Genomic DNA, 12,540 nt, shown 5'->3' with positions numbered 1-12,540 from the left:
AACAGCTATTCATTGTTTATTCTTTTTCGAATGAAAAGTTGGCAATACTAACAAAGTTAACTGATCTTAAATCCAGAACTGAAAAACACAATCATCAGTTAAAGTCCGCTTAAATTTGTTCCGAGTTTAATTGAACAGCAAGTTAAGTCTAGTTTAACTGAGTAGTAAGAAACACGCAATAAGTCCAATTTGTTTGAGTAAAATGGGAGGCTGGATGATTTTGATGACCAGCATCTTGATCAATATAAAGTCTAGCCTAAAGACTTTTCTAAGCTCTAGTTTCAGACTTCTCTATATCCTAGTCTATAGGTTAGTCAAAAGTCTAGTTTATTATCTATAAAGGAGTCTATAGTTTAGTCAATAGCCTTGTGTAATGCCTACTCATTAGTCTGGCCTACAGTCAAGTTTCTACTCTAGCCCTATTCTAGTCTTTGGCATATCATAGAGTCTAACATATATAATATCATAAGTTTTGTCTATGATCAAGTATATAGTCTAGTCTATAGTTTAGTTTATAGAATAGTCTGTAGTGTAGTCTATAGTCTACTCAGTAGTCTGATCTTTAGTCTAGTTAATGGTCTAGTCTGTTGTCAAGTCTCTACTCTACGTCTAGTTTATAGTCTAGTGTATAGTCTAGCCGATAGACTAGTCTATAGTCTACTATATCCTAGTCAATACTATAGTATAGTCTAAAGTTTTGTCTATAGTCTAGAAATTTAACCAGGCTATTGTCTTGTCTATAGACTTGTGTATAGTCTACTGTCTAACACATTAGGGTTCTATAGTTGAAACGAAAAGTCGACTATTCGACTTTTTGCATTTTATGAAAAGTCGACTTTTTGCATTTTATGAATAGTCGACTTTTCGACATTTTGCATTTAGTTAAAAGTCGATTTTTTGACTTTTTTCATTTAATTAAAAGTTGCTTTTCGACTTTTAATATTTTATAAATAGTCGACTTTTTCTGACTTTCCGACTTTTTCCGACATTCGACTTTTTCCGACTTTTTAACTATTTTCGACTTTTTGACATTTTTCGACTTTTTCCGACTTTTTTCGACTTTTTCCGACTATTTTCGACTTTTTCCGACCAGAGTTAAAAATGTATAAAGTTGCCAGAAGCGTAAATTTATAATGTTGCCATTTAACATTATATTATTATTATTTTTTATTATTAATAAAAAAATTTATTTATATTTTTTCTATTTGTTGCAATTTTTTGATTTTTTTCGACTTCTTTCTTTTTTCTACTTTTTCCGATTTTTTTCGACTTCTTTCGACTTTTTCCGACTTCTCGACTTTTTTTGACTTTTTCCGACTTTTCGACTCTTTCCGACTTTTCGACTCTTTCCGACTTTTCGACTCTTTCCGACTTTTCGACTTTTATTTACAAAGTCGACTTTTCGACTTTTTTGGCAATTGATCACCAACTCTCGACTTCTCGACTTTTTTTGACTTTTTCCGACTTTTCGACTCTTTCCGACTTTTCGACTCTTTCCGACTTTTATTTACAAAGTCGACTTTTCGACTTTTTTGGCAATTGATCGCAAACTCAAAAATCAGCTCTTAAAAGAAATTTATAAAACTCAATTTTTATTTTATTTGAATATAAAATAATTTTTATTTATACGAGTATTTTTTTTATTTTATAAAAGTTTTATTAATAGATTTTATTCGCTTGCAAAAAATGTCTATACATAAATGTGTTTTTAATTTATAACTAAAGTTTTTACAAATAAAAAAATAATGTAAAAACATTGTCTTGATTAGATATTATGATAAACTTATAATTTAAAATTTTTTAAAAGATATTTTAATTCAACTTAAGTTTGCATATAAAATTTTCTGTAAAACAAATTAATAAAATAGATTTCAGTTATTATTACTAATATTTATATAAAAATATATAAAGAAAAAAAAAGAATTAACTAAATAAAAGGAAATTGAATAAAATGTGACATAAAAACTTGTGGCAGTAAAAAGTTTGAAAAAAAATCATAATAATTATTTTTCGTAATTGAAAATTATAACAAATATTTATATAATTTTACAATACAAGAAATTTTAATTAATTCTAAACCTAAAATCCCATGTGTAAAGGAAAAAAGGAAAATAATTTCAAATCTAAATTTCCGAAAAATAAAATAAAAATGACTTTTTTTGTTTGATAAACATTTACATCATTTTTAATATAGTTTATAACTTATAATTTAAAATTTATTATAATTTAATTGTTGTTGTTGGTTATTGTTATTTTTTAATAATTATTTATTTAAAGTTATGAAATTTTATACATTGAAATAATGATGATTATAAAATTAATGGCGTTTTATATTAATTAAAAAATTTTATTTTATTTAAATTTTTTAGTTTTTTTTTATTATAAAATATATAAAAAAAATAATAATCTCTTGCAAATACATAAATACATATATATTTTCTTTAATATATAGCAAAAATATATATTTATTATAAATGATATATATATTTTTATTTTTAATTTAATTTAAAACTAAAAAAAATATATTTTTCTTTTATTTCACTTCTTGTTGCATTCATTCTTTTTTGCTTTTATAATTTCAAAATTTATTTTATCAATCCCATTCACCAATATACATGCTACGTGGAGTTGGTATATAACCTCGTGTTGGCAAAGGTAAACGTCCATAAATATGATTATAAGGTGACTCTACAATATCTGCATCTAAAGTGATAAAAATAAATAAGTTTTAATATTTAAAATAAAATAAAATGTATTAAGTTTAAAAAATTTCATTTTATTAATAAAAAATATATATATAAAAACGTCCAAATATGTCCAATAATTACAAGGTTAAGAATATGACAACAGGTTTCTTTTTTACTATTTACAAAAAACTTTGGATAAAGGGGGTTTAAACGCGAATCGTTTAAAAAAATCTTTATATACAAATAAGTTATTGCTTATTTTAATTCAATAGAATATTTGAAAAAAAGGAATATTTTTATCGAATTTACTTTCAGAACAAGTTAAAGAATATCATAGCAATCTTATCCAACAAAGAGCCTTCTTACTACTCAGTTAAATTAAGCTTAACTTGCTGTTACATTAAACTCCGAACAAATTTAGGCGGATTTCAATCGATTATTGTGTTTTCAGTTATGTATTTGAGTTTGTTAGTATTGGCAACTCTTCACTTAAAAACATAAACAATGAACAGCTGTTTTTTGCAAATATCACTTTTGTAAAATGAAAACAAATTTAGAAAAAAAAATAAACATTTACAACAATAATAAAATTGATAAAAGAAATTAGAAAATTGTAATTCCTTTAAAATATTAGGTTTTTGTTCTTCCGAAATGATTATTTTAATGTGTTTGTTGATTGTATGTTCTCACTTATAACTTAAGTTTAATTGGCCAATAACACTCAGTTAGGGCGGGTTTCTTACAACTCAGTTAAACTAGGCTTAACTTGCTGTTAAATTCGTAACAAATTTAGGTGGATTTTAATCACTCAAAAACATAAACAAAGAACAGCTGTTTTTTTTTGCAAATAATACTTTTGTAAAATGAAAAATTTTGAAAAAAAAAAAAAATTAAATAAACATTAAAAACATTTAAATAAACATTTAAAACAATAACAAATAAAACAGAACAAATCAGAAAATTGCAATTTATTTAAAATATATAGTTTTTGTTCTTCCGAAATCATTGTTTTATTGTTTTTGTTAATTGTGTTTTCTCACTTATAACTTAAGTTTAATTGGCCAATTACACTCAGTTAAACTAAGATAACAAGTAACGTTATTGTTTACTGAAAAACACAAAACACATATTAAACTAGTTTTAAACAAGGATTGTAGATTATCTTTATCTGAAAAACCCGCCCTAAGTTAAACTGAACTAGGATTTAAACAAAGGAAAGATAAGAAAACTTTTAAAATAAGAAATGTCTGTTAAAATCATTGTAAAGAAGAGTAAGTGTTTATGTCTTCAAGAATTCCTCAATTTCTAAAGAAGACACTTTTTTATTAGAAAACTTTATAAAGCGGAAGTATTTCTATAAGAAAACAAGTGTTTTTAACTTTTTCAGTTAAAAAAAATTTAAATTTTTCTCGCTTAGAAAACTGTATAAGAAGACTTTTTCTGTCACGTTGTCACGCTTCTAAAAAACTGTGTAAAGAATACACTTTTAGATTAAAAAACTGTCTAAAGAATATATTTTTCTATAAGAAAACTTTTAAAAAAGTCTCTTTTATATACGAAAATTATGCAAAGAAGACACTTTTCTATACAAAAACTATCTTAAGAACATTTTTATAAGAAAAATGTTTTAAGAGTTTACTATTCTATAAGAAAACTGTGTTCTATTAGAAAACATTCTAAAACATTCTATCACTAAGAAAACTTTGTAAAGAATACACTTTTCTTTAAAAAAAGTGCTGAAAGAATATATTTGTATATAAGAAAACTCTAAAGAAGAAGCTTTTCTTTAAGAAAACTGTATACAGAAGACACATTTTTAGAAAAAAATCCATCTTTAGAGTAAACTTTTCTATAAGAAATTTGTCTACAGAAAACTTTTTTATTAGAAGACTGTCCAAATGAGGCCTTTTTCTATAAGAAAAGAACATACTTTTCTATTAAAAAACTTTCTAAATAAGATACATTTCTATAAGAAGATTGCCTAAAGAATCTAATATTCTATAAGAAAACTTTTTAAAAAAGATCTAAAATGACACTATTCTTTAAAAAAAACTGTACAAAAAAATACTTTTCTATTGTAAAATTATCTAAAAATACAACTTCTATAAGAAACCTTCCTAAAGAAGACACTTTTAAAAGAAAAATGTCTAAATAGAACAAATTCCTTTAATAGAACTATTAAAAATTTTTTTCTGTAAGAAAACTCTTTAACGAAGACTGTTGTATTGGAAAACTGTCTAAGAGTACACTTTTCTATAAGAACTGTCTTAAGGATCTTGTCTAAATAGAACACATTCCCATAAAAGAACTGTCAAAAAAAAAAAAAACATTTTCTGTTAGAAAACTTTCAAAAGAAAACTGAAGACTTTGTTCTATTACAAAACTGTCAACTATCCAAAAGTTTATTTTTCTAAAAGAAAAGAGTGTTTAAAGAGTACGCTTTTCTTTAAGAAAACTGTCTAAAGGAGACCTTTTTCTATTAGAAAACTATCAACAAAAATAACTTTTCTATAAGGAAAAGAAACCCATTTTATAGTAATATATGTCATCTTTATATAAGAATTCTACTCCAAAGAAACAATTACTTCACTAGTACTATGTCAGCTCTTTAGAAATGCCACATTTTTCTAATGTTGTAAATGTGATTTCGATTTCTATGGGTCCTATTGTCATCGGTCACTTGACTAATTATCAGTGTCTATAGTTGTAAACGATTAATCTCAGCTCAGCATTAAAACGTCCATATCAGCATTAAAAAACTTTTAACCTTAATTCGTTATTGTCAGATTCTTAGCTCCACTCAAACGTAGATGTTGTCTGGTCTGTTATTGGCTCTAAACTTCTAGGCGTTCCTTTTGGTGTGGGGATCTTTAATTGGCTCAATATAGAGTAAATTGGTTTATTCTAGAACTTTCTTTGTCATAGGTTTTTCAATTAGCTTGGATCTTATAGGTAGGTTTATTATCGATGTAATTAATGTTTCATATGTTTCGAAGTAACATTTGTATTTTAGACTGATCATACGTAACAGATTCAACAAATCCCGATTCAACAATTTCGTAAAATTTCAGAATTTTTTTTAGAATTATAAAATTTTGTTATTCTCCTTTAAGGGGTTACAATTCCAAACCAGCTGTAATAAAGAAATAAACATTATAAACTTCCATTAACCAAAGTTCGAAATTTGTTGCATTTTTTTCAAACCAAAATGTTTCTTTTTCGTCATATTCTTAACGTTATATAGTAAAATAAAATTATGATAAAAAGTGTAATAAAAAGTTAGTGCCAAAAAAAACCGTACCAGAAAAAAATGAACGAAGTTTGTTTAAACCGTACCAAGGGTCTTAAGTAAATGGGGTAAAAAAAAATCAGGGTAAATATAAGGATATAAAAAGCTTTAAGAAAATATTTACAGCAGATATTAAAAAAATCGTTTTTAAACAACCATTGTTTAAACTACTACGAAATAATTAACAAAAAACCACTTTAATGACAAGAACAAAAAAAAACCTTCATTTTGGTACAGAAAACAAAAATCAAATCAAACCTCCTAGTGTAAACAGTTTGCATGGAAAAAGATATAACGGACCAGTTATCTAGAGAATTAATAATCAAGTATTTGAATTTTCTTCATGCTTAAACTGCGGGGTTTACGGGGTTTTAAATAACCATAAATCGATTCCATGTCACTAACATCAACGCGACTAGAGGAGCGACCCATACGATATGGTGTTTGCTGCTGTTGTTGTGGTGGTGGTTCCATATGTTTCTGTTGTTGTTGTTGAGTATGCTGTTGTTGGGCCGCTTCATTTTCATTAGATTTGGATTTGTTATCGGCATTATAGTGATTTAATAATTTAGTATTGTACTGTGTAGTCGTTGTGGTCTTATTATTTTGTTGATTCATATTAGTAGTAGTCTTGTTTATTTCTTCCGATCTTTGCAGATTGCATATTTTGGGGTCTTGTCTGTTAGTGTTCATATTATTATTATTGTGATCTAAAATTTGATAATTATTGAGTTGAGGACTAGCCTTTAGATTCATTCTTTTAGCTCCCCTCCAGAGAGGAGGTGGTATTAAGGGTTTCAAAGTGTCATGATCATTTTTAATCGAATTCTTTGTCGTTATTTTACGCTGTTCAGTTGGTAAATTTAATTGGGAATTATATTTCTTAATTTGTTTTTGCGTTAAATCGTATCCTGCTTGATTCTTAATACGATCATAGAGATTGGTAGTAGAAGGAGCTTTAACTATACGTTTACGTCCACCATATAAATAAATTGTGCCTTCATCGTGTGGCTGTTCAAAAAAACTTTCGGTACTTTGTGATTTATGGCGCATGGCTAACAGATTTGAGGAGGGTTTATTTAAGGGATTTCGCAATTTAACCTCTTTGGAAGATTCTTTACGCTGAGGTGTAGGTGATCTTATTTGCCTTAATCGTGCCTTATCCACATAGCCATCCGTTAAGGGTTGCTGCTGCTGGTCATTGACTGTGGTATATTTATTATGTCTGGCAGCATAACCATTAAATTTTTGGGTCTTGGGTTTTTGTATTTGTTTTTTATAGTCCAATTGTGTTAAAGTAAAGTTTTCTATATCAAAATCTTGATCTAAATTAAAATCGTCATAATTAAAGGAATCATCATGGTAACCTTTACGATTTGCATAAGCCCTATAGTCGTCTGAAACCTCACTGTTATCCTGTTCCTCACGACCCAGCAGCGAAACATCACTGTCACTGCACCACTTAACAACACCGCGTTTTAATTCGTTTTTATAGAGATTCTTGGCACCACTTAAACGTTGATGCTGACGCAGCTGTTGTTGACTTAAACTTCGAGGCGGTCTTTTAGGTGTGGGGGCCCCAAAGAGCGGAGCTAATGTATAACAACTGACGCAATTACAATTGCCATCAATTTGTGAGGTGGTAGAAGAGGATCTACGAGAAGGTCGATATGGCTTAGAATGTCTATGATCGTAATCGTCATAGAAAGATTCATGAGTTTTAAAACGAAATTCACCCGGCGTAGAACGGGCAGAAGGATGTGCAGAATGCATTTGACAGCCATAAGAACTATGATGATGTGAACGTCGATGTTGATGAGAATGATGTGAATGTGAATGACGATGGTGAGAATGTTGAATGTTGCCACCTTTAAGAGGTGGTGGATTATGATGGGAATTAAGATTTCTAGTCTGTCCGTATATATTTTCATGATTAGTTTCTGTTTGTTTAATGGTGGGGGGACTGGTGGCAAATGTCAAATTAGTGCTTAATTGTATTGAAGCAGATGGTGCAATGGCGTTTGTGGTATTTGTCAAGTGACCAATTGGTAAGGAGGAAGGCGTTGTAGGCATAATATTGCTAGCATTAGAAAGAGGAGTAGTAGTAGTAAGAGTAGAAGAAGAAGAAGCGGTAGAAGGAGAAGAATTATTGACAAGTTGATGCTGTTGTTGTTGTTGTAATGGTAGTTGTGACTGTTGATGAAGTAGGTGCTCTTGGTGATGGTAATTGGGTGCAAGATAGTTATAAAGAGAACTACTAGCATTATGAGTGCTAGGATAATAATTATTGGAAGCTGTTTGTAATTGCTGTAACTGTAATTGTTGCTGTTGTTGTTGTTGCTGGTGGTGAAGTTGCAATTGTTGTTGCAAGTCTGTATTAAAGTTCGTTGTCGCAGTCGCTGTACTGGCAGCTGTCGTTGTAGTCGCTGTAGCATTATGATTATAAATACCTATGCCGCTTTCATAACTGCGTGTTTGCCACATTTGTTGAGCAGCTGCTGCCGCATGCTGTACATGATGATGATGCATGGGATGATGTTGTTGAGCTGCAGCATGTGCTGCTACGGCTGCCATCATTTGTTGTTGCTGTATATGTTGAGGATGCATATGGGGTGGTTGTGGAGCATGCATTGTGGGATGCATGGGCATCATAACCGAAGTCTTCTTTTGGTTTGTTAATGTATTCATATGCTGTTGTTGTTGTTGTTGTTGAGTTGCTGCGCTATTCTGTAGTGCTGGCTGTTCTTTAGCCGACTTTGAAGAGGTTTTCACAAAGTTTGGAACACGTGCACGTAGACCACAATAGTAGGGATCATCTGGAATTAAGGTAAAGTTTATTTATATTAAATATTAGAAAATTTAAAATTCAGTTTGAAAGTTGGAATATATTTTGGTTATAATTAATACTTTTAAATTCAATTGCAAATGATAGTCATAAAAACTATAGTTTGCAGCAAAAAACTATGTCGTCATTCCTTCACTAGTCACCTCTATTATATTTCATTCGACTTTTTCTAAAAAAAACGAAACTAATAGCAAATGAATTGCATGTTATTTTAAAATCAATGAATATAAGTTTGTATGTAAATGTATCATTTTCCAAGCTGATCTCAAAATAAATGTAGAATGTTCATGTTTCTTATTTTTATTTCAAAAATGTTTTTTTTTTCTCGAAATATTGATTTGTCTATTATTATGCCACCGCCACCAATGCCATTCACTTATAAAGTGACTGACTGCAGCAAAATACAATCACTCCCTCTACATACACCAACATTCTATAGCAAAAAAAATCTACTTCGTCGTATTATATTACCAAACCATTCATATTTTGTTACGTTTGGCCTCTATGTTGAACTATTAATGGTCAAAGAGATATAAATTACATGAACAAAACTTTTATACAAAATTTAAAATTTACCACATTTTCTTTTAGTTTGTTTTTCCATAAAATACTAGTCAAAATTACAAATATTGTCTTTCCCATTTTTGTCTTTATTTATATAGTTTTTTTATTCATTCATCTTATATCAGTTTTGTTGAAATAGAAAAAAAAAACAAAACAAGACATACTTTAATGTACAACATATGGCAACAGTGTCCTCATAAATTTTAATATAAATATGCAAAAAATTTTGAAACAATGGCGGTAAAACTTTATAGAGATAGAAAAAGAGAATTACTTAATATAAATTTGTACAATCATATCTAAAGAAACAGAAAGCTGTTGCAAAGATTGATATTTTACTTTAAACTTAAGGAAAACAGGTAACGGCAAAGAGCTCTCTCATTTGCGAAACAAACAACTACTCTCCTGAACTATGATACCCAAAAAAATGAAATTTTTATTAAAAAATCCAAATATTATTTGTAATTTACTTTCTTCTTCTAAAAAACACCTCTCTTTGCAATACTATGTTAAAGTTTTCATATCCGTTTCTGTCAATTTTAACTTTTCCTTTAGTTTTGGGTTTGGCTTTAACAGCTCAAACAAACTTACCATATTTTTTATTGTCTTTGCCTTTATCCGATTTACCACGTGACAATTTAATACGTGTATCCAATTCGATGTCATCATAGTCGGGCTGTTAAATGTAGAAAAAATACAAAATAAAACATTAAAATGAATAACAGGAAAAACGTTTTTTTTACCTAAGTTGCTTAAAAACAATGTATTAACAAATTTGAAAGGTACGTTTACATTTGAGAGGGAAAACCAATATTATGGGAAACTGCAAATTAGTTTAAATAATTTTCAATTTATACGAATTTTATTTTTTTTAATTAATTGAGTTTAAAAGTTAAGAAATTTTCTATAGTATAGTCTATAGTATAAACTATAGACTAATCTATAGTCTTGTAAATAGTCTAGTATATTGTCTAGTCTTTAGTTTAGTCTATAGTCTAGCCTACAGTCCAGTCTACAGCCTATTGCCTATTCCATAGTTTAGTCTATAGTATATTCTATAGTTTATAGTCTAGTCTACAGTACAGTATATAATATTGTTTAGAGTTTAGTCTAATGTCTTGCCTATAGTCTGGTGTCTATAGCCTTGTCTATAGTCTAGTCTATAGTCTAGTCTATAGTCTAGTCTATAGTCTAGCCTATAGTCTAGCCTATAGTCTAGCCTATAGTCTAGTCTATTGTCTAGTCCTTAGTCCATTATTTAGTCTATAGTCTAGTCCTTAGTCTAGTCTTTGGTCTAGTCTTTAGTCTAGTCTATAGTCTAGCCTATTGTCTACTCTAAAGACTAGTCTATAGTCTAGTCTATAGTCGAGTCTATAGTCTAGTTTATAGTCTAGTATATAGTACAATCTGTCTAGTTTATAATTTAGTCTACGGTACAGTATGTAGTCTAATATATAATTTAGTCTATAGTCTAGCCTATAATCTAGTCTATAGTCTAACCTATGGTCTAGTCCATAGTATAGTCTGTTGTCTAGTCTATAGTCTAGTCTAAATTCCAGTCTATAGTCTAGTCTTTGGACTAGTCTATAGTCTAGTTTATAGTCTAGTGAATAGTCTAGTTTATAATCTAGTCTATAATCTATTATATAGTATAGTCCATAGTCAAGTCTATAGTTTAGTCTATATTTCGATCAATACTTAGTCTGTGGTCTAGTATATGCTAGTCTAGTTTACTATATTGTTTACTTTGAAAGAAACATACAAGTTGTTTGTAAATATTAATCGGTTTGTTTAAATATGTCACGATCAGTTCAGAACAACTTAAAGAAAATATTTCAATCGTTAGTGGTTTTCAGAAGTAAGTTTAACAAATTCTATCATTTAATATATGTTTGTATAACAAAACACACCTAGTACTTTAAGTATCATATGAATCTTTGTTTAACAAGAAAAACAAAAGACTTAAGCAACGAACTTGTTCAAATTGTTGTTATTTTTCTATTATTTATTTCTATTGAAATCATATTACAATTTCATTACAACAAATATGTTTGTATAACAATTTTTTTATTATTTTGAAAAATTACACAAATAAATAAACAATTGCAATTTTTAAGTAACAGAATATGCCAGAGTAGAAGAAATAAAATAAAAAAAACAAGAAACACTGGCAACAGCAACATTCTTTGCATATTAATTACACGCGATTTAACATGACCAAGTTATGATTCTTTTTGTATATATCTTTTTTTGAGTTACTAATTTAACCCCCACCAATACACAAAGTGGGGTAAACACCCCAATATTATAGAAAAAAATTATAGTGTTTGAAATTGTTTTCTAGCTTTAATTGCATGATGGTGTAGTAGTACTTTGCCGTCTCTTGCTAAATATTATATTTTGCAGTTGTAATAGAAGAAACAACTGACATAATGTATAACACACAAAAGGCTTTACTTACAATAATAATAATACTATTCCATCAGTTTGCCAATTGAATTGCTCAATGAAGCTTAAAGTTTTATTACTTACATAGTATTAAATTATTGTGTTTTTTCCTTCTTAACAATTCTTTTTATTTAATTTTTTTTTGTGTAGTTTTCAGCGACTTTACGCGAGTTTTTGAAACAAGTGTTTTTTTTTTTTGCTTTTTTTAATACGATTATTGTTATTATTTAGCTATTGGCAAGAAATTCCAATTATTATTATACAATTGTTGTTTCTTCTTAACCATCTGATAGCTTAAAATAATAAATAATGTTGTAACATTTAAGTGCAAAAATGTGAGCACTTTTTGTGTAAAAAGATCTAAGATTTTAAAAGAAGTGACAGAAGTTTTATTTATGTCAAATGTGTTTTGAAATCTTTATCTCAGTTTACAACAGAAAAGCAGGGACATTTTTCTAGAATGGAACATCTAGCTTATAGTTTTGTCTAAAGTTTAGTCTATAGTGTAGTCTATAGTCTAGTCTGTAGTCTAGTCTGTAGTCAAGTCTATTCTATAGTGTAGTCAATAGTCTATTCTATAGTCTAGTCTATAGTCTAGTATATAGTCCGTTTAGTCTAGTCTTTCATCTAGTCTACAGCCTATTCTATGGTCTAGTCTATGGTCAAGTCTATAGTCTAGTCTATGATCTAGTCTATGGTCTAGTCTA

General features: G+C 28.5%; 1 protein-coding gene across 1 annotated transcript; it reads right to left on the bottom strand.

The window, feature by feature from the left end:
- Nucleotides 1-2,593: 2,593 nt before the first annotated feature.
- LOC111684913 (probable serine/threonine-protein kinase yakA) lies at nucleotides 2,594-11,314 on the bottom strand. The gene is made up of 4 exons (XM_046954206.1): nucleotides 11,303-11,314; nucleotides 9,977-10,061; nucleotides 6,235-8,792; nucleotides 2,594-2,703 (listed from the first exon to the last, which is right to left on the bottom strand). The coding sequence occupies exons 1-3, from the start codon at nucleotides 11,312-11,314 to the stop codon at nucleotides 6,292-6,294; spliced, it is 2,598 nt and encodes an 865-aa protein (XP_046810162.1). The 3' UTR covers nucleotides 2,594-2,703; nucleotides 6,235-6,291.
- Nucleotides 11,315-12,540: the final 1,226 nt, after the last annotated feature.

Source organism: Lucilia cuprina, chromosome 6 (assembly GCF_022045245.1).
Source record: "Lucilia cuprina isolate Lc7/37 chromosome 6, ASM2204524v1, whole genome shotgun sequence".
Classification (NCBI taxonomy): Eukaryota; Metazoa; Arthropoda; class Insecta; order Diptera; family Calliphoridae; genus Lucilia; species Lucilia cuprina.
The sequence above is the reverse complement of the archived record's forward strand: the minus strand, read 5'-3'. Positions and strand labels throughout refer to the sequence as shown.

Excerpts from the sequence above, each read along its gene's own strand:
- LOC111684913 (XM_046954206.1), bottom strand. Across the intron at positions 8,793-9,976 it reads CAAAGACAATAAAAAATATG|ATGATCCCTACTATTGTGGT; the intron begins GTAAGTTTGTTT and ends CCTTAATTCCAG.